The sequence below is a fragment of the Pan troglodytes genome, chromosome 17 (assembly GCF_028858775.2).
Source record: "Pan troglodytes isolate AG18354 chromosome 17, NHGRI_mPanTro3-v2.0_pri, whole genome shotgun sequence".
Taxonomy (NCBI): domain Eukaryota; kingdom Metazoa; phylum Chordata; class Mammalia; order Primates; family Hominidae; genus Pan; species Pan troglodytes.
In genome coordinates this window covers 18,765,902-18,788,743 of record NC_072415.2, presented here as the reverse complement: position 1 = coordinate 18,788,743, position 22,842 = coordinate 18,765,902, and the positions used below count along the sequence as shown (strand labels likewise).

The 22,842-nt window shown below is 35.4% G+C and overlaps 1 protein-coding gene across 2 annotated transcripts in view; it reads left to right on the top strand.

Annotated features, from left to right (window-relative positions):
- The window catches only part of ANKRD62 (ankyrin repeat domain 62), a 67,507-nt gene extending 44,964 nt beyond the window's left edge, over positions 1–22,543 (top strand). The window contains exons 15-24 of one of the 2 annotated variants that reach the window (XM_009433625.5): positions 3,710–3,743; positions 4,015–4,156; positions 10,914–11,127; positions 12,749–12,932; positions 14,075–14,998; positions 16,363–16,515; positions 18,549–18,619; positions 18,961–19,039; positions 19,856–19,906; positions 20,525–22,543. In XM_009433625.5, the coding sequence (XP_009431900.2) occupies positions 3,710–3,743; positions 4,015–4,156; positions 10,914–11,127; positions 12,749–12,932; positions 14,075–14,998; positions 16,363–16,515; positions 18,549–18,619; positions 18,961–19,039; positions 19,856–19,888 (1,834 nt within the window). In that variant the 3' untranslated portion in view covers positions 19,889–19,906; positions 20,525–22,543. Of the gene's footprint in view, positions 1–3,709; positions 3,744–4,014; positions 4,157–10,913; positions 11,128–12,748; positions 12,933–14,074; positions 14,999–16,362; positions 16,599–18,548; positions 18,620–18,960; positions 19,040–19,855; positions 19,907–20,524 lie in introns of those variants that run through there. The other variant, XM_003315804.7, reaches the window with a different exon arrangement.
- Positions 22,544–22,842: the final 299 nt, after the last annotated feature.

The window sequence follows — 22,842 nt, the reverse complement described above, 5'->3', positions numbered from 1 at the left end:
AGTTATTGAAGGAACATACCTCAAAATAATAAGAGCCATATATGACAAACCCACAGCAAACGTCATACTGAATGAGCAAAAGCTGGAAGCGGTCCCCTTGAAAAGTGGCACTAGACAAGGATGCCCTCTCTCACCACTTCTTTTCAACGTAGTATTGTAAGTTCTGGCCAGGGTAATCCATCAAGAGAAAGAAATAATGGGCATCCAAGTAGGAAGAGAGGAAGTCAAACTATCTTAGTTTGAAGATGACATGATCCTATACCTAGAAAACCACATAGTGTGAGCCCAAAATCTTCTTAAGCTGATACAACTTGAGGAAAGTCTCAGGATACAAAATCAATGTGCAAAAATTAGTACCATTCCCATAGACCAACGATAGTGAAGAGCCAAACCAAGAACTAATTCTTACTCACAATTGCCACCAAAACAACAACATAAAAACCTAGGAATACAGCTAAGTAGAGAGGGGAAAGATCTCTACAAGGAGAACTACAAAACACTGCTCAAAGATAGAGTTTGAAACCAGCCTGGCCAACATGGTGAAACCCCGCCTCTACTAAAAATACAAAAATTAGCCAGGCGTGGTGGCAGGCGCCTGTAATCTCAGTTACTTGGGAGGCTGAGGCAAGAGAGTTGCTGGAACCCAGGAGGCGGAGGTTGCAGTGAGCAGAGATCATGCCATTGTGCTTCAGCCCAGGCCGACAACAGCAAGACTCCAACTCAAAAAAAAAAAAAAAAAAAAAAAAAGCCATACTGCCCAAAGCATTTCGTAGACTCAATGCTGTTCCTATTAAACTACCATTGACATTCTTTACAGAACTACAAGAAACTATTTTAAAATTCATAGGGAACCAGAAAAGTGTGTGAATAGCCAAGGCAGTCCTCAGCAAAAAGAACAAAGCTGGAGGAATCACACTACCTGACTTCAAACTATACTACAGAGTTACAGAAACCAAACAACATGGCACTGGTTCAAAAACAGACACATGGACCAGTTGAACAGAATAGAGAACCCAGAAATATGAACACACACCTGCAACTCTCTGATCTTCAACAAACCTGACAAAAAGCAACAAGGACAGGACCGTATTTAATAAATGGTACTGGGATAACTGGCTAGCCATATGCAGAGGATTGAAACTTCACCCTTTCCTTACACCATAAACAAAAATTACCTCAAGATGGATTAAAGATTTAACTGTAAAACCAAAAACTATAAAAACCCAGGAAGACAATCTAGGCAATACCATTCTGGACATAGGCACCGGCAAAGATTTCATCATGAAGATGCCAAAGCAATTGCAACAAAAGCAAAAATTGACAAATGGAATCTAATTAAACTAAGGAGCTTCTGCACAGCAAAAGAAACTGTCATCAGACTGAACAGACGACCTCCACAAGGGAAGACGTTTTGCAAACTATGCATCTGGCAAAGGTCTGATATCTAACATCTGTAAGAAACTTAAATACAAGAGAAAACCCCATAAAAAGTGGGCAAAGGACATGAACAGATACTTTTCTTTTTTTCTTTTTCTTTTAGTCTGGCATTGTCTCCCAGGCTGGAGTGCAGTGCTGTGATCTCCGCTCACTGCAACCTCCCCATCCCGGGTTAAGTGATTCTCATGCCTCAGCCTGCTGAGTAACTGGGACTACAGGCATGCCCTACCACACCCTGCTAATTTTTGTATTTTTAGCAGAGATGGGTTTTTGCCATGTTGGTCAGGCTGGTCTCGAACTCCTGACCTCAGGTAATCTGCCCACCTTGGCCTCCCAAAGTGCTGGGATTACAGATGTCAGCCGCTGCTCCAGGCCAAGAACAGATACTTTTCAAAAGAAGACATACACAAGATCAACAAACATGGAAAAAAAGCTCAACTTCACTGATCGTTAGAGAAATGCAAATCATAACCCCTATTAACATGCCATCTAACACCAGTAAGAATGGCTATTATTAAAAAGTCCAGGCTGGGCATGGTGGCTCACGCCTGTAATCCCACCACTTTGGGAGACCGAGGCAGATGAATCACGAGGTCAGGAGTTTGAGACCAGCCTGACCAATATGGTGAAACATCGTCTCTACTAAAAATACAAAAATCAACCTGGCGTGGTGGCACTCGCCTATAATCCCTGCTACACAGGAGGCTAAGGCAGGAGAGTTGCCTGCACCTGGGAGGCGGAGGTTGCAGTGAGCCAAGATCACGCCACTGCACTCCAGCCTGGGTGACAGACTGAGACTCCGTCTCAAAAAAAAAAAGTACAAAAATAACAGATGCTTGTGAGGTTGTACAGAAAAAGGAATGCGTATACGCTGTTGGTGGGAGTGTTTACTATTAGTTCAGCCATTGTGGAAAACAGTGTGGCATTTCCTCAAAGACAGAAGTACCATTCAACCTAGCAATCTTATTACTGGGTATATACCCAAAGGAATATAAATTATTCTGTTATAAAGACACATGCATATGTTCATTGCAGTACTATTCACAATAGCAAAGACCTGGAATCAAAGTAAATGCCTATCACTCATAGACTGGATATAGAAAATGTGGTACATATATACCAGGAAATATTAGGTAGCCATAAAAAATGAGATCATGTCATTTGGTGGAACATGGATGGAGCTGATGGCCATTATTCTTAGCAATTTAACACAGTAAAAGAAAACCAAATACCACATGTTCTCTCTCAAAAATGGGAGCCAAATGGTGAGAACACATAGACACATTGATAGGAGCAAAACACACTGGCACCTTCTGGAAGGTGGAGAGTGGAGGATGAGTGGAGGGAAAGGATCAGGAAGAATAACTAATGAGTACTAGGCTTAATACGTGTGTGATGAAATAATCTGCAACAAAACCCCGTGACACAAGTTTACATATACAACAAACCTGCAGTTGTACCAGTGAACTTAAAAAAAATGCCAAGGTTAAAATCTTATTTTTAAAATATTACAAGATTCAGACATTATTACTTATATTCACAAATGGAAAGATAATATGAATTCATCTGCTATCATATTACTTGAAAATAAATATTACTTTCATAGCATATTGTGAAACGCATGTTTTGGAGCCAGAGTTCTTGGGTTTGAATGCTTAGTCTGCTATTGAACAGTTTTATGTGTTTGGGCAAGTTATGTGGCCTTTCTGTGCCTAGTTTCTTTCTTTATAAAATATCTATTATGTTACCTACTTTACAGAATTGCTGGGAAGATTTAAATGACTTAAATACATGTACAGTGTTTAGAATAGTGCACAGTACTTGCGCAGTATGTCCCGAAAAGGCTAGCTAGTGTTATCATTAAAAAAGGGATTCTGTTACACAAGTAATATTTATCAAATAGGTCTTAGTGCCAGTAAAACTTTGTTTGTGTTGAAAAGGGCAAAACCCCAGGATACATATTTTTTTAATCAAATACTGCAAATAACATGTTTTTTTTTCTGTCTTTGATGATCAGAAAGCTTGATTTAAACTTAATTTTTTGATATTAATATATTTCATTTGTCCTGTAGTGCTACCCTTTCCATTTAGTTTTTCCCCTTGTAAAAAAAAATTGTATTTTGCATCACCTGTAAAAACATTACCTGTAAGCATTATAAATAAGAGAGAGAAACTACAAACACAGAGGTTTTATATAAAAAAGTTTTAGATATTCTTTGTATTTTACATATTTACTATTTGCCTGATTGGAGTTTTTTGGTTTTTTTTTTAGGCTTGCAAGGAAAACCTCTAATGAAAAGAGCAAGGTATTATAAAAGTAAATTGTCAAGAATGCTGTTGAACATACCTTAAAAAAGATCACGGTAAAAAACAGAAAATCTTTTGCTGTAAAGACATTGACTTTGATAAAGCAGCAGTAACCATTCATAAAAGCACCCTTTTAACCAAAGTCAGTTATTTTAAGAAGTACCTGTGTTTTTGCTCATGTAAAAAGACGGATAATTCCCACTGGTGTATATTTAGTATGTGCTATAAATATTTCGAGGGCATTTTGAAACAGTGTTATTTCTTTTATAGGTTAAAAGCCAAATATATTTCAGGGATGACCTTAATGACATAACTGGGTCATCTGAAAAAACCTCAGAGGATGATGAGTTGCCTTACTCTGATGATGAGAATTTTATGTTACTCATTGAACAAAGTGGAATGGAGTGTAAAGGTAGGACCAATGCATAAATATAAGGCTCTTTCCCTATCCTATAGTAATGTATGCACATATTGCTTAGCACCGCACCATAGAACACTGATGTGTTATAGGGATGTTCATCTCGGAAATATGCTTCTTGTGAACATAGAATGAGAACTACTCTATCTTGTATACTCTTAGCCAAAGAGCTGTGATCATTCCACTGTACCTTTCTCAGTGTGAATGACACTCCCAATCTATTTGTTGACTCTGCTTCTCCTCTATGCCTTTACCCAGGGTCAGGTTGTCATTATCTTGTACCTGGAATACTGTGATAACCTTACACCTCTTTTCCCTACTGCCCCACCTTCCAAAGCCATGGTCTATTCTGCAATCATAATTATATACATTTTTAAAATTCACATCTGATCATGTTACCTGCTTGCTTAACACCCAACTGCCACTTGTCATTGCTATAAGGTAAAGATGACAATGCTCTAGCTTTATACTGCTTCATTCCATACCCTTGTTTCTCCGTGTGTCACAGCCAGTGCCCCAGGTGTTTGCTCCTACAATCAGTAGCTTCAGTGAGGTATAACTGATACATGTTAAAGTGCACATATGTAAAGTGTATAGTTTGATAAGTTTTGACAGATAGATACACGTGTGAAAGTGTCACCATAATCAAGATAGTTATCCATAACCCGCAAAAGTGTCCTGTGCTGCTTTATGTTCCCTTTTTAGAAAAAGCTGCCAAATTGTTTTCAAAAAAAGTGTACCATTTCCATCTGATCAGCACAACGGGACAGTTGCGGTTACTGTGTTGTCACACTAAGTATTGCAGTATTTATTTGTAGCCATTCTTATGGGTGTGGTTAATATGCATGATCCTAATGACTAAACAAGTTCACCTCATATACACAAACTTTGTTTCATGCACAAAATTATTAAAAGTTTTTTTTAATTACCATCTGTCTTTGTGAAATAGTATTTTGTGTTTAGACTTGGGTCCTATCGCCAAGATATCTCATTATGTAGATGCAAATATTCCAAGATCCAAAACCTGAAACACTTCTGGTCCCAAGCATTTTTAATAAGGGATATTCATCCTGTACCAGTGGCCAACTGTTTTGGTTACTGTTGATGTATAATAATTGTTGAAGTTGATTTTTCTATTCTTTGTTGTGTTTTGCTTATGCTAGATTTTGCATTTCCACGTGAACTTTAGAATCAGCTTGTCAATTTAAAAAAATTTAGAATCACCTCGTCATTTAAAAATGTCCAACGAGTGCTGGCTTGTTGGACATTAGGTTAGAATTGTGTTGCATTTATAGATTAATTTATGGAGAATTGACTTCTTAACAATAATGAATCTTCCTACTCTTTAAAAAAATGGATGTCTGCATTTATATGTCATATTTAATTTTCTCAGTAATATTTTGTAGTTTTTAGTGTATACGTCTTTCTATAGTTTATCAGATTTATCTCTGTTTCAGTTTTTGATGTAGTTGTAAATCATATGCTTAAAAATTTAGTCTGATTGTTTATCACGAGTGTATGGAAATACAGTTGATTTTTGTATGTTGGTTTTGCATACTTCAATCTTACTGAACTCACTTATTAGTCCTGGTACTAATAATACTCACTTATTAATTCTTGGTAGATTTGATCAGATTTTCTACATAGACCAAAGATTTTCAAACCTTTTCTTTCTCAAAGTACCCTCTTATTAAAGACTTGTGGCAAAAGGGGTCTCTGTTGTAGCTGATAGACTCTGCCATTGTAATATGAGAGCGGCCCTAGACAACCTGTACAATTAATGAACACAGCTGTGCTCATTGACGAAGACAAAAAGCTGGCCCACAGGTTAGAGTTTACGTAAACCTATTGTGTGGTCATGGTTGTGTACAAAGACAGTTTTATTTATTTTTTCAAGTGGGATGACTTTTATTTCTTTTTCTTACCTGACTGCACTAACTAGACTCTTCAGAACAATGCTGCATAAAAGCAGTGAAAGCAGACATTCCTGTGTTGTTCTTCATCTTCTGGAGAACATATTCAGTTTTTCACCATGATACATGTTAGCTGTAGGTTCATCATAGATGTTCTTTATCATGCTGAAGAAGGTCCCTGGATTCTTATTTTGCTGAGACTTTTTCATTTTTACAAAATCAGCAATGAGTGTTGAATTGTATCAAATGCCTGTATCTGTCGAGATGATTCTGTGGATCTACTGTTTTCCATTGTTAATCTGGCAAATAACAACGATGTTTGAATGTTAAGCCAACCCTGCAGTCCTGGGAAAAAACCCCATTTGTTTATGATGTATTGTCCTTTTATTATACTGTTGGATTCAATTTGCTAAAGAAGTTATGATGAAGTCTTTATTGGTTTATTATAAAGACTTTATTTATCAGACCAGTTTTATGTTCACAGCAAAATTGAGAGGAAGGTACAGAGATTTTTCAAATACCCTCTACCTGCACACATATGTAGCCTCCCTCCTTATCAGTAACCCTCCCCTTAGTGGTACAGTTGCTGTAATGGATGAGCCTACATTGGCACATCAGAATCACCTGCAGCCCGTAGTGTGCATTGTACACTGGTGCTATACATCGTATGGGTTTGGTCTTAAGGTACACTGACATGTATGCGTGTCATATACATTATTTTCACCTCCCTAAAAATCCTCAGTACTCTGCCTGTGTATCCTTTCCTGGTGTCCCTCATCCTCTGGCAGCCACTGATGTTTTTACCATATCCATAGTTTTACATTTTCCAGAAAGTCATAGAGTTGGAATCATACAGAAAGTAGCCTTTTTAGGCCGGGCACGGTGGCTCACGCCTGTAATCCCAGCACTTTTGGGAGGCCAAGATGGGTGGATCACCTGAGGTCAGGAGTTCAAGATCAGCCTGGCCAACATGGCGAAACCCTGTCTCTACTAAAAATACAAAAAGTAGCCGGGTGTGGTGGCGGGCACCTGTAATCCCAGCTACTCAGGAGGCTGAAGCAGGAGAATCGCTTGAAGCTGGGAGGCAGAGGTTGCAGTGAGCCAAGTTTGTGTCATCGCACTCCAGTCTCGGAGACAGAGTAAGGCTGTGTCTTAAAAAAAAAAAAAAAAAAGAAAGTAGCCTTTTTAGGTTGACTTGTTTGACTTGGTAATATGCATGTATGGTTCCTTCATGTATTTTCATGGTTTGATTTGTCATATCTTTTTAGCATGGAGTAATATTCCATTGTTTGGCTGTTTAACCACAGTTTATTCATTGACGTATTGGAGGATGTCTTGGTTGTTTCACAAATTGATTGAATTTTTACATTCACGCTTATGAGGGAGTTTTTTTTATTGGTAATATCATTGTCTGGTTTTGGTTCAGGGTAATGCTAACATTAAAGAGTGAGTTGGGGTGTACTCTTTTTTGTTTCTTTTTGGAGAGTTAGTGTTGAATTGTATTATTTCTTCTGAAAATGTTTAGTGGAGTTCACTGCCATAGCTAGCTGAGTTTGAATTTCTTTTTCTAGGACGGTCCTCAGCTATGACTGAAGTTTATTTTTTATATTTAGGGCAATTCAGGTTATTTATTGCTTCTTGGTTAAGATTTAGTAATTTTCCCTTTTAAGGAATTTGTTAATTTTATCTATTTTGTCATGTTTACACATAAAAATTATAATGTCACCTTGGTTTTTTTTTGTATCTGTACAGTCTGTAATCATGTGACATTACTCATTTCTGAAATTAGTAATTTGTATTTTCTCTTCTTCCTGATCAGCCAGGGTAAATAGAGATTTCTCACATTTATCAATCTCCCAAAGTGTTTGGTGTTGCTGATCTCCTTTTTTTTTTTTTTTTTCTGAAACCAATAGTATAACAAAATACCATAGACTGGGTAGCTTATAAACAGTAGAAAATGATTTCTTACAGTTCTGGAGTCTGCAGAGTCCAAGGTCAAGGTGCTGTCAAATTTGCTGTGTGGTAAGGAACCTTCCTGGATCATAGATGTGTTCTTTTTCTCTGTGTCCTCACGTGGCAGAAGGGGCGGAGGAGCTCTCTGGGGTGTGTTGTGTAAGAACACTAATCCCATTCAGGAGGGCTTGGCTCTCATGATATGACTACCTCTAAAAATCCGCCCTTGTGATTAGGTTTCAGCGTATAAACTTTTGAGAACACATTCAGACCACAGCAGGTGGTTTTGTTTTTTATCCCTCTGCTTGCTTTGGGTTTAATTCTCTTATTTTATTATTTATTTATTTATTTTCATTTTCTTAAGGTAGAAGTCAGGGTTATTGATTTGAGACTCTTCTAATATTGACATTCAGTGCTAAAAATTTTGTATTTAAGTGCAGTTGTTGCTGCATTCTACCAACCCCGATATGTTATTTTTTCATTTTTATTCAGTTCAAAATATTTTCTTTTTTCATCATCTCTTTGAACCAGGGTTATTTAGATGTGTGTTTCTTAGTTTTCATGTATTTGAGTATTTCTTAGCATTATTTTTGTTATTGGTTTCTAATATCATTGATTTGTGGTCAGGATATGTACTTTGTATGACTTACATTCTTTTTACTTAATCTTTTTAATGAGATTTATTGTATGGCCTAAAATATTGTCTATTTTGGCAAGTGTTCCATAGGTACTTGAAAGGCATGGTGTTGTTTAAGTCTGCTCTATTCTTGCTAATTTTCTGCCTCCTTGTTCTATCACTTCCTGAGTAAAGGGTATTGAAACCTCAGATTACCTAGAAATTGTCTATTTCTTTTTATAGTTCTATCTACTTTGGCCTCATGTGCTTTGAATTTCTTATGTTATTAGGGGCATAAACATTTAGGACTATTATATCTTCTTGATTAACTGAAACTTTTATCATTGTGACGTGACCTTATTTATTGCTGGAAATTGTTCTGCTATGAAATCTACTTTGATATTAATTGAACCATTTCTTCTCAGTAGTCTTCTGTCAAGTGTTAGCACGTATCTTTTTCTATTCTTGCAGCCGATTTGTGTCTTTACATTTAACGTACATTTCTTATAGACAGCATGTAATTGGGTATTGCTTTCTTATAGAATCTGTCAGTCTGCATTTTAATTGAGGCTTGTAGACCAGTTTCATTTATAATGTGATATTCAATATAGTTAAGTTTGTCTGTCATTGTGCTGTTTGATTGCTGTTAGTCTCGCTATTATTTGTTCCCCTTCTTTTTCTGCTTTCCTTTAGATTAATCAGCTATTTTCTATGATTTGATTTCATATTTCTTTTTTGGTTTTTTATATATAACTCTTTGCTATCTCAATGGTTTATTTAGGATTTATAGTATATAATTTTAACCTATCACAGTCTACCTTCAAGTAATGTTATACCACATCATAGATGGTATAAGAAAATGACAATGGTACACTTTTATTTATTTTTTTTGTCCCAGACAGTTCCTTCCTGGATCTGTGGGAATATGGGTTTTGCCAAGTTTAGAATTTTTGGGCCAATTATTTTTCAATTTTCTTTCCTGTCTTTGTTCCTTTCTATTTGGGGATTTATATATTAGTTGCTTGAAGGTTTCTCATAGTTCATCATGACAAATTTACGATTGTGATCTGTGTTTATTTTCCTCCACTGCAGTTTTTACCTCTGACATTGTAATTTACATTTGTGCAAGTGTGGTTTGATTTTTAAAGAAATACCTTTCATGCCTTCACTTATTGTCTCGAGCTTTGTTTGGGGTACAGTGATTTACTTATAAACAGAATTCTTTTTGTTCTTGCTTTTAGATTTTGAGTAATTTGCCACTCCTGAGGCAAGAGTTTTCGGATTATTTGTTGTCCTGTGAAGTATGAGTGTTTTGGGCCTGGCTCTTGGGATTGGACCCTCTTCTGGGCACTTTGTGAACAGCAGGCTTGGTTTCTCCTCATCTTTTTCTATCGTGTCCCCTCCACCGCTCGCCATCCCTTGATCTTAGGAAGTTTCCTAGCACACATCCATTTTTTTAATTATTCCACTAAATACTTTAGAGGGGACCTCTGCGGATCTCCAGGGTTTGTTTCCTCTGCTGCTTTCTCCTCTCCAGTGTTCTGTCCTGTGATTTCTCTCTGCTTTTGTTTTACCGGATTCTTAGCGTCACCGCCCCAGCTCAGGGAATCTATGTCAGATTTTCTCGCTTTGTCATGGCCTGGAAGCTCTGTCAACAAAAGAAGCTCTGTCAACAAAAAGGCCTACATTTGTTTCCTGTCTTTTAGTGACGACCATCTTCATTATCTGAAGTCCACTGTGTTGAAAATCATTGTTGAATATATTTTGTCTGTGTTGTTTTTGGTTGTTTCAGGTAAGGAGGAAAATTAGCACCCGTTGCTCCCTCTTGGCTGGAAGCAGATTGCCGCAGAGCTCCAGCACGTGCCGCAGACTAGCCAGAGCGCTTTGCTTCCTCCTTTGCTCAACTGCTTCCTTCTCATTTTTTATTTCTCAGTGTCTCCTTCTCTTCCTCAGGGAAATCTTCCCTGAGCCAAGTATAGGTCAGATTCTCTTACGTGACTAAAACAGCTATGTATTGTTATAGCATCTATCCGAATTTGTAATTGTCACATTTTTGTCTGTGTTCTTTACTACACTTGAAGCTAAACAAGATCAGATGTGTTGTCTGTTTTATCTGAAGAGCTTTCTAAAATATTTTCCACATTGCAAGCACTTAATATGTACATATTCATTCAGTGTATGAATGAGTGCCATGTTGAAATGCATAGTCCTTTATATTTAAAAACCTACTCATGTATTTTATCTCTATTTTGTCTTCTCCCGGTAACAGATTTTGTTAGCCTATCGAAAAGCAAGAATGCAACAGCTGCATGTGGAAGATCAATAGAGGATCAAAAATGTTACTGTGAACAACTTAAAGTAAAATTTCAAAAAATGAAAAATAATATTAGCGTACTACAAAAGGTACTATCTGAAACAGACAAAACCAAATCACAGTCAGAGCATCAGAATCTTCAAGGGAAAAAAAAGCTCTGTAATTTGAGGTATCACATTCTAATTTTAAAGAAATATTTCAACTATTTATACTAAGGATATGTAGGATAATTTTTGTAATATCTGACTTACCTTCTAGGGTTTAATAGAGAAGAAAACCTCTTAAAATTGTGGAATGTGAAATTTTTGGATAAAAAATCACAAGTTAATTGTGAATACTTCTCTAATAATTAATTGCATGTTCCTTTAAATCATTATTTTAATGGCTATATAGAATTCCACCCTATGGAAATTTCATTATTTAATAAATTGAAATTGGGGGTTTTAATTTTTTGTATTAATGCTGTAGGAAACATCTTACAGATCCATAGTTTTCTACATTTCTATTTCTTTACTTTGGATAAATTTTTCAAAATAGAGCTATCTGGTTAGAGTATAGGAGCTTTTTAAAAGAGATCGTTGATTAATATTACTAAGTTGTTCTTAAGAAAGTTTATAATTTATAATTTGAGTATGAAATGTATACTTTTCTCCACCCAGAGTAATTATTTTTAAAATTAACCAGTTTTTTTTTTTCTTTGTTTGTTTTTTTGTCCTTTTGAGACAGAGTCTTGCGCTGTCACCCAGGTTGGAGTGCAGCGGCGAAATCTCGGCTCACTGCAGCCTCTGCTTCCAGGTTCAAGCAATTCTTGTGCCTCAGCCTCCCAAGTAGCTGGGATTACAGGCACACGTCACCATGCCTTTCTAATTTCTTTTTTTTTTTTTTTAAGTAGAGATGAGGTTTTGCCATTTTGGCCAGACTGGTCTCAAACTCCTGACGGCAAGTTATCTGCTGGCTTTGGGCTCCCAAAGTTCTGGGATTACAGTGTGAGCAACCACGCCTGGCCCAGTTTTACTCTTAATATGCAGCGAATGAAAAGTAAAATGGAAAGTGATTACTGATTAGCTTAGTGAACATCTGTCTCTGCTACAGAGTTTAAATTAATTCAAACTTCTATGCGGAAGGCAGATATTGTTCTTTATTGTTTAAATATTAGATCTTGTCTTGTTTGAGAATGGATTTTAAAATTGTTTGTAAAATACATACTAATCAACAGAATAAGTCAAAAGTGTTACCAGAAAAAGAAACATAAAACGTATGGGATAACATCTTAGATTCTTTAGCTTAGTCTTGGATTATTGTCATCTGGAGATACATGTTGCAAGAAGGCATCTGGAGGTGCTATCTTACAATGTAAATCATGTTTAGGGATACCTGCCGTATTTCATGAAGATGAAAATTTATTTCTAGTGAAGGTATCAACTTGTTTATAAAAAATAACTTTTTAAAAAATTAGCTAACTCTAAATGATTCATCCTGACTGAGGAGTAATTATTACTGTGTGAAGAAAAGGTAATTTTTAACTTGTAACTTTAGCTAATAATTTTCAACATCCTTTTCCATAATATTTACGAGAATTACTAGTAACAGAAGCTAATCAATTAGCAGGATGTTCATTCCTTACTACCTTTCAATTTATATGTCTTCTTGGGAAGACATCGAAGTGAAAAATTAACGTGAAAACTAGAAAGAAAAAATATTCAAGAGCATGGGCACTTTATTAGGATAATAAACCAGCATATGAGTGTTTTGTTTTTAAAGGATTTTAAGATAAGTATATTTAACTACAGATTTATCTTACAACAACAAGAAGAAGAAAGAATAAAGGCTGAAGAGTTGTATGAAAAAGATATAGAAGAGTTAAAAATAATGGAAGAGCAATATAGGACACAAACTGAAGTGAAAAAACAATCTAAACTGACTCTCAAATCATTGGAAGTGGAATTGAAGACTGTAAGAAGTAACTCAAATCAGGTAAATTAATGTTTGGTAAAATTTTACATTTCTAATTTTATTTTATTAATATTACTTAGAATATCCCTTTGACTTAGTTCTAAAACAAACCACAAATTTTATTTCATCTTAAAAATAAATGATACTTATAGCTACAATTATTTATTATAAATCTTGGCTTCAAAGTTATATTTTATTTCAGGTCAAAGACCTTTGGAAAACAATGATATCCCATAATATATATACTTAGTGATATTTTGTTGGTAAGTAATTTGTTCCTAGTGACATAGTTCAGTGTAGTTTTCCCTATTTTGCATTAATTATGGTTTCAAACATTGTGAAAAGGAAATAAAAGTTATCGTAATAGTACATAATCTCAGGATTTCCTGAGAAGAGCTTTATAAATTTTATCTTCTTTGGTGTTTTGAAAGAAAAGGTTTCTATTGTATTTGTATATCTACCCCATGGAAGTAACTGTGATCTGGTGGAGGAGCACTAGAAGCAGAGTCAGAGGACCTAGGAAAAATCCAGCAGCTTGCTTCTATTTTTAACCTTTCCCTGCAGAATTGTGATAACTAAATGAATTTATTGATGTATGCATACAAAAGTGCTTAGTACAATGCCTAGATCTGTCATTTATCAATACATGTCGTTGTTAAAACTGACTCTAAAAATGTAAGAAAAGTAGAATTATCTATAAAATATTCACAGGAAAAAGAAACTTAAGGAATTTGGAAAATTTTATCTGTCCAGATATCTGCAGAGCTAAGGCTCTTACTATAGGGAAAGTAAAGGTTAGATGTTAGTGTGTAAACCCAGTTTCTAAATGTAATCATAGTTATTAATCATTTATGTTTTTCAGTTTGTTGAAATTCAGTAAAAGCCTTCTTTTTAAAAAAAAATTAGATTCTTAAAGAATTTCTAGTGGTTTCTTTTTTTTTGCTTTCATAGATTCACTGTCTTCAAATACGTTTTTGAACTTTTGAGAATTTACTCTCTAAAAGGTTTGAGGTTTTGATTCAACTTTTTTTTTCCAGTTGGATATCCAGATGGCAACTCTTTCATTGTATAAACGTACAGGTTATTACTTATTTAGTTTCAGAAGAAATCATAATATGTCATTTTATTGGGTGCTAGTTGAGAGTTTTCTTTGTTTTATTTAGAATTCTCATACTCATGAAAGAGAAAGAGACCTGTGGCAGGAAAATCACTTGATGCGGGATGAAATTGCCAGACTCAGGCTGGAAATAGACACAATAAAACATCAGAACCAGGAAACTGAAAATAAATATTTCAAAGATATTGAAATTATAAAGGAAAACAATGAAGACCTTGAAAAGACTCTCAAGCGGAATGAGGAAACATTAACAAAAACAATAACCCGGTATAGTAAAGAGCTTAATGTTCTGATGGATGAGAATACAATGCTCAATTCTGAGCTACAGAAGGAAAAACAAAGCATGTCAAGACTGGAAACAGAAATGGAATCATACCATTGTAGACTGGCTGCTGCCCTATGTGATCATGATCAACGTCAGTCATCAAAAAGAGACCTACAGCTTGCTTTCCAGAGCACAGTGAATGAATGGTGTCATTTACAAGAAGACACTAATTCTCACATTCAGATTCTTTCTCAGCAACTTTCTAAAGCTGAGAGTACATCCAGTGGCCTGGAAACTGAGCTCCATTATGAAAGAGAGGCTCTCAAAGAAAAGACGTTGCATATAGAACACATGCAAGGAGTCCTAAGCCGAACACAGCGTCGATTGGAGGACATTGAACACATGTACCAAAATGACCAACCTATTTTGGAAAAATACGTGAGAAAGCAGCAATCTGTAGAGGATGGACTATTTCAACTACAAAGCCAAAATCTGTTGTATCAACAGCAATGTAATGATGCTCGCAAGAAAGCTGACAATCAGGAAAAAACAATAATTAATATCCAAGTCAAATGTGAAGATACTGTAGAAAAACTTCAAGCTGAGTGTAGAAAGCTAGAAGAGAACAATAAGGGGTTGATGAAGGAATGCACTCTTTTAAAAGAAAGACAATGCCAATATGAAAAAGAGAAAGAAGAAAGAGAAGTAAGTATCAAGAAAGATAAGTATTTTTCAAACTTCCTGAAGTAAAATTTAAAGTATATTTGGTTATGGCTAAACACTGAATCTAGTTGAATATCAAAATATATACATGATAAACGGTTCTGCTATATCACCTTAGAAACGGAATTTTTTCCAGCAAATAAAAGTTAGACCTAGGAGATGCTTTCCTTTGAGTAAAGACAATGTGACACTTAGGAAATTTTAAACATTTCAGTTACAAAATGTTAATATAGGCTAACATTTATAATGTAGTCTTACACTGCTGAAATAATTTTGATGTCTGTATGTTGCCACATTTTAGGATTACGATAAAGCAGATATAAAGAAATATTCATACCTAAAGTGTTATTTTGAAATAGATTCAATTAATTAGATTACTTTGACAGTTAATTCCAGATTTCCCAGATGAACTAAAGTGTATTTCCTATTTTATAATTATTCTTCCTCAATAGCTTTTAATGTATCTTAGTTGGTATAATTTTATTTTTATTCATGTCAATTTGACTTAAATCTGAAAATAATTCGGTCTCAAATTATATATTGATACAAACATTCCATTCTTTAAAGACATCTTTCTTACATTATAATATGGGGAAAATGTGGTAAATGTTAGCCAAACCATATTTGATTTAATCTTCCCACTGGCATTTATAACTTACTTTCAATTTTTCAGTCAAAAATGTGGTCATAATTTTTATTTCAAGGCTCAATGACTCTCATTTGGATATAAGGTTGTCCGGTACAAAGATCAGCTTAGCTGTCTGTGATTTATTAGTTTCACATTGGATCCTCATTTTTAGACTAATGAGGGGTGGTAGGAACGGTGGGAGTAGGGAAGAGAGACATAGCAGCTGGGGTCAGGGAGAGAAGCGGAAGCCAGGTTAACTAGAGCCTCTAAGGCCATTGGAATGTTAGTTTTCTTCTGAGGTGGAAATCTATTGGAAGGATTTGAGCTGGTGACTGAATATGTGAAGAACTCTGAGGTTGATTTGAGCTTCTTCTTATAAAAAAGAGGGAAAACACTGCAGTGTAAAATTCACTGCCACCAGTCCCACCCACATACCTGTTTCTTTTTGAGACCTCAGAAGGTTTTTAAGCATTGCACATTCATCAGTGCGCTGAATCTGTTGTATGAGTAACACGGCACCAGTTTGGCACAAAGATAAACACCTTCTTTATCCTTAACTGGATTCAGTAATAAACAGGAATGTGTACACATGAGGAGGAGAAGAAGAATCAGTGTGTGGTGGTATTTTTCGAAGTGTATATATTAGAGTTAAATATTATTAACAAAATTTAATAATAAGTGATATGTAAAATCAGTAACAAAAATAACATCTTACCAGGTAGTCAGGAGACAGCTTCAACGAGAAGTGGATGATGCCCTGAACAAACAATTGCTGTTAGAAGCTATGCTAGAGATTTCATCAGAACGTCGCATTAATTTAGAAGATGAGGCACGAAGTTTAAAGAAGAAATTAGGCCAGATGAGAAGTCAAGTATGTATGAAACTTAGCATGTCAACAGTTACTCTGTAGCTGGTTAAATAATATCAAGTGTTTCAGGACACTAGTTTCAGTGGAGAGCTTTCTTTTGTATTTTCATTATAATTAATTTTATTAAAATTTGATTATCTTTATAATACATCCATTTCTCAATCTCTGCCATGTTTTATAATTATAAATATTTTTCTTACACTATTCCCCTTAATGAAAGTTGAGAATTACACATCATTTCTCACAGAAGATTAGAGAATTCTTTTTTCTTTTTACAGTATATTTTTAGTGATTTCTTTCATTGCCACGTGGAGACAAGCCAGATTAATTCAGAGGATAATGTCTAATGGAATGTTTCAGAAAATTTTCTTTTTTTAATCTCTACTTTTCTGTGTGAATAAAGACTTGTGCTTACTTATTTCATGGGTTTCTGGTTAACTGGTACAGAAAGTCCATTCTGCAGAATAAATTAGTATTTTGATGAAAATCCTTGCTCTGACTTTATATTGATCTATAGTCAGAGTCATATGACTATGGACAGTTAGCATTTGCCAACATGTATGTGTCTACTTTCTCTTGCTTAAAACAAAAACAAAAAACTTTACAAATGGGGTTATAGAATGTCAGCAAAGGGTAGGTTTGAGATGTTTGGGTGGGTCAAGTGGGCATTTTGACAATGTGTCTTCTCCTTTGGCATGTCAATGGACATCCCTGCATTTTAAGATGACACTTTTAAATAAATTATCTCCTAATGATGACATGAGCCCTGCCACTCGATAGGAGAATCTATCTATTTTAATTATTTTTCTGTTTGTTTTAAAATTTTCTTCTGGTTTCCCTGGAAAGGAAAGATGATGCTTAGTTTTAAATGTTAAAAATGGGTCGGGCGCGGTGGCTCACGCCTGTAATCCAAGCACTTTGGGAGGCTGAAGCGGGTGGATCACCTGAGGTCAGGAGTTTGAGACCATCCTGGCCAACATGGTGAAACCCCATCTCTACTAAAAAAGATACAGAAATTAGCTGGGCATGGTGGTGGCGCACGCCTGTAGTCCCAGCTCCTCGGGACGCTGAGGCAGGAGAATCGCTTGAACCTGGGGGGGTGGAGGTTGCAGTGAGCCAAGATGGTGCCACTGCACTCCAGCCTGGGTGGCTGAGCAAGACTCCGTCTTAAAAAAAAAAGTGCAAGGTTTCTTGCTACAGCAAAAATTAAATGCATACAGACAAAAAAGAAATGAAATTATAGTTGATATAGTGGTGTTTGGAATTGAAAAATATAAATGCTTACTATAATTTCCTATGTTTCCCCATTTTACCAATTTTGTAAATTTGAGTATCTGATAAAATAGAAATTAGAAAAGAAAAATACTGTGTTTTAATCATAGAGCATAGGCAGTAAACTTTTCTGTAAAGGGCCAAGTAGTATTATTTGAGACTTTGTGAGCCATAAGATCCCTGTTGCAACAACTCAACGCTACAGTTACAGCACAAAAGTAGCCGTAAACAATATGCAGACTGAAGGGGTGTGGCTGCATTCCAGTAAAATTTAGTTAAAAAACAGGTAATAGGAGCCGGGCACGGTGGCTCACGCCTGTAATCCCAGCACTTTGGGAGGCCGAGATGGGCGGATCACGAGGTCAGGAGATCAAGGCCATCCTGGCTAACACGGTGAAACCCCGTCTCTACTAAAAAACACAAAAAATTAGCCAGGCGTGGTGGCAGGCGCCTGTAGTCCCAGCTACTCGGGAGGCTGAGGCAGGAGAATGGTGTGAACCCGGGAGGCGGAGCTTGCGGTGAGCCCAGACGGTGCCACCGCACTCCAGCCTGGGCGACAGAGCGAGACTCTGTCTCAAAAAAAAAAAAAAAAAAAAAAAAGTAATAGGTCGATTTGTCCTAGATTATCATTTTTTATTAAAATAGATTGTGATAGTCTAAAAACAGTATTTTATATATAACCATATTTTGTTCATTCATTCACCTATTGATGGGCATTTGGGTTATTTCCACACCTAAAGGTTGTTTTTAATTCTTTGTTTTAGTTGCAAGAAATGCAGAATCAACGCACAGAGATTCTAAGACGTGCTGAGGAGTTGCCAGACCACATGCAAAAGTACAGTTTAAAGCAACATACAAAATATCTTGAGTATTTATAAAGCAAATGAGTAGTGTAGTAGGAGAATTGTATCAGTTAAGATAATAAGTATGTCTATGTGAAGTCAAGGAAAAATTTCAGCTTTAGGCTATTTTGAAATGCATAAATTTTCTACATTATTTTTAATTTTACACATCACCCACAAAACAAAGGTAAAAAAATAACAACAGTTTCTCAATTTTCTACTTTTCAAATGTCTCAGAATTTATATAATTATTCCTTCAGATGTTTGTTCAGAATTTATATGATTTAAAAAAAAATTATGCCTGAGAATAATTATTTTAAAATATATATTTTAGGCTTAAAATAGAAAATGCCGTGTTAAAAATTAGAACGAAAAAGCGAGCGGACAAAATTGAGCAGCTTCAGAAAATGTTGGTAAGTTCAAGTTCAATAAGTCAATCTCTTATTTTCTGTCACACTGAAAAGGAATTTTATTTTTCTAGAATATCCCTTGTCCAAAATGTTTGGGAGGACCAAAAGTGGATTTTTTCAGATTTTGGAATATTTGTATACACCTAATGAAATACCTTAGGGATGGTACCCAAGAGTAAACGTGAAATACATTTATGTTTCATATATACCTTATGCATATAGCCTGAAGATAATTCTACACAATGTTTTATTTTTTTTTTTTTTGCCTGGGGTTGGGGGATGCAGTGGGGCACAGAGTCTTGATCTGTCGCCCAGACTGGAGTGAAGTGATGTGATCTCAGCTCACTGCAACCTCTGCCTCCCAGGTTCAGGCAATCCCCTGCCCCAGCCTCCCAAGTAGCTGGGACTACAGGTGCATGCAGCCACACCAGGCTAATTTTTGTATTTTTAGTAGAGATGGTTTCACCATGTTGGCCAGGCTGGTCTTGAACTCCTGACCTCAGGTGATCCACTTGCCTTAGCCTCCCAAAGTGCTGGGGTTACAGGCGTGAGTCATCACATCTGGCCTGTACAATGTTTTACAAAAATGTTTTGCATGTAACAAAGTTTTAACTGTGTTTCCACCACAGCCTGTCACATGAGGTCAGGTGTGGACCTTTCCCGTTGTGGTATCATGCGGGTGCTCAAAAAGTTTCAAATTGTACAGCATTTTGGATTTCAGATTTTCAAGTTAGTGTTGATCAACCCTCCTTGACATATAATAGGGCTACATGATAATGTCTCTTGTTTAACTTAAACATTATTAATAAGATTTCACAGTTTCAGATGCAGCAGGTGTACAAGGAAACATAACTGCAGAAGTAGATGAAGGTATGTTGCCAAAAATTATGAATTAAATTTAAATCATGGATTTCTGAAATAAATATAAATAGTGAATGGGTTGCTTGGTTAACAAATACCACATTAAATACTTTTTCTTATACACATTACTGAAAGATGTGAAAACAAACATAATGAAAAGTATACTTATGCCTCATTAGTTTATCATCTTCAATGGCTTTAAAAAAGGTCTTAAGAAGTCTGTGTGTATCCCTTTTTTTTCTGGCTCTACACTTGTTCCATCTCTATGGAACTGTCAGCTTGCACACTGAAACTGTTCTCAGAAAACAAAGGCATCATCAGCTTCTCGAGGTTATGGTAGTTATTTAAGGCCAAGAGATGCTAGATTCATGTATCAAGCAATTACAGTTCATAAGCAGTCACTTGACCAGTCATATTTTAAGAGAGAGAGAGAGAGAGTGTGTGTATGTGTGAGTGTGTGTGTGTGTGTATGTGTTTTATGTAGACTTGGTTTCTGGACTCTGTTCTGTTCTATTGATCTCTTTATCTTTATGCCAAAATCACACTGTTGTGATTTTTGTAGCTTTGTAATAATTCTTCAAACTGGGTTGTATTTTTCCTCTAAATTTATTCTTTTGTTTTTTTCAGAGTTACTGCGCATTTCTGTGTCGTCTACATGCCATGAGAGTCTTAAAATCAATTGTCAATTTCTACAAAATACCTGCTTGGATTTGGACTGTGATTGCATTATGTCATGGTAAAGAATCTTAATAATGATGACTCTCTCAACTCGTGAATAAGGTATTTTCTTAGATCTTCTTTGATTTTTCTCAACAATACTTTTTAGTTATCATTGTACAGATATTTTGCATAGTGTCAGATATATTCCCAAGAATTTTATATTTTAATGCTATTATAAATAGTATTATTTTTAAAATTTCAATTCCTAGCAGTTTATTTCTAACATATAGAATTACAATTGATTTTTATATATTGGTCATGTATCCTGCAATGTGGCAAAACTCATTGGTGCCAGTAACGTTGTAATTGGTTTCACTGGGTTTTCCACATAGATGATTATGTCTGTGAATAAGGATAGTTTTACCTATTTCTTTTCAGTCTAGATGCCTTTTGTTTTCCTCCATTTCTTCCTTCCTCCCTTCTTTCTTCCTTTTTTTTCTTCCTTCCTTCCTTTCTTCCTTCTCCCAACTCCCTTTTAAAAAGTGATTACAGTGGCTCGAATTTGCAGTACAGTGTTGAATAGAAGTGGTAAGAGCTGACAAGCCTTCTCGATCTTCGGGGAAAGCATTCAGCCTTTCATCATTACATAGAATGTTAGCATTAGGTATTTTAAAGATGCCCTTTGACATGTCGAGGAAATTCTCTTGTATCTCCAGTTTGCTGAGGTTATTTTTTTAATGAAAAATGTTCAATTTTCTCAAATGCTTTTTCTGCATCTAATACATAATCATATGGTTTTTATGTTGTTAATATAATTATAAGATTAATTGATTTGGGGGAGAAGGTTAAGTTGATATTTAATTTAAAATAATTTTTAAATGTAGTTTTTTCTTGAATTTTTTAGTTCAAATCTTGTATTCTGTTTAAAATGCTCTAAACTTTGTCAATTCTTTTTGAAAGTTCTGGTGAAATATACATAACATAAAATTTAGCATTTTAACAATTTTTAACTCCATAGTTCAGTGGCATTAAGTACATTCACAATGTCATACAACAATCACTGCTATCCATTTCTAGAATTTTTCATCATCCCTAATAGAAACTCTGTACCCATTAAATATCTTCCCATAATCCTTCTCTTCATCCCTAGTAACCTGTATTCTACTTTCTGTCTCTATGAATTTACCTATGCTGGGTATATTATGTAAGTGAAATCATAAAACATTGGCTTTTTGTGTCTGGGTTATTTCACTTAGCATAATGTTTTCAAGGCTCATCTATATCATACAGCATGTATCAGTAGTTTATTTCCTCTTATTTGCAATTAATTTTCTATTGCAGAGAAATACCACATTTTATTTAACAGTTGATGGACATTTCGATTGTTTCCAGGTTTTAACTATTATGAATAACGTACTGTGGACACATATGTGGACTTATGTTCCTCTTGGGTAAATACTCAAGTGGGAATCGAGGTCAAATAGTAACTGTGTTTAATCTCAAGGAACTGTCAGGCTGTTATTCAACACAGCTGTACAATTTTACATTTCCACCAGCAGTGTATGAGGGTTCCAATTTCTTCACATCTTTTCCAGTATTTATTTTTCATCTTTTTTATTATAGGCATTCTAGTGGTGTGAAGTGGTACCTCATTGTGGTTTTGATTTGCCTTTCCCTTTGATGTTGACCATCCTTTCATGTGGTTACTGGCCATTGTCTATGTTCTTAGATGAAAAACCTGGTCGTTATCCTTTGACCATGTTTTAATTGATTGCCTTTTTGTTGTTGATTTGTAAGAGCTCTTTATATATTCTGAACAAGAATGTATTTTTTTACACTTTTTTCATAAACTTTGTTCTAAATCTTGTATTCTTTATTGTTTCTGTTTTAAAATTTTATCAGCTTCTTTTCTCAAGAATTTACTATATATATTAGTATCATATTTCTGTATTCCAATCTTGTTTTCATGATTTGCTTCCTTGCCCCAAAGAAAAAAATATATTCTCATTACCCAAATAATTTCCCACTTTACTCACACCCACTATTTTTCTATAATCCACATTCTCTCCTAGGGCAAAAGATTGGGAAGATTTACCTTACTGAGGAAACTTCCTTTATATTGTTCAGGAATAGCTTTAATGAATTTTACATACTTGGAGACATCAGGAGAAAGCATGTATGTCACTGCTTTCCTCAGGAGCACTGGCTCATATGCCTTGAAAGGATTTAGTAGACCTTTAATAAATGGCATAAGATACCAACAGCTGCCATGGCATTAAGCATCA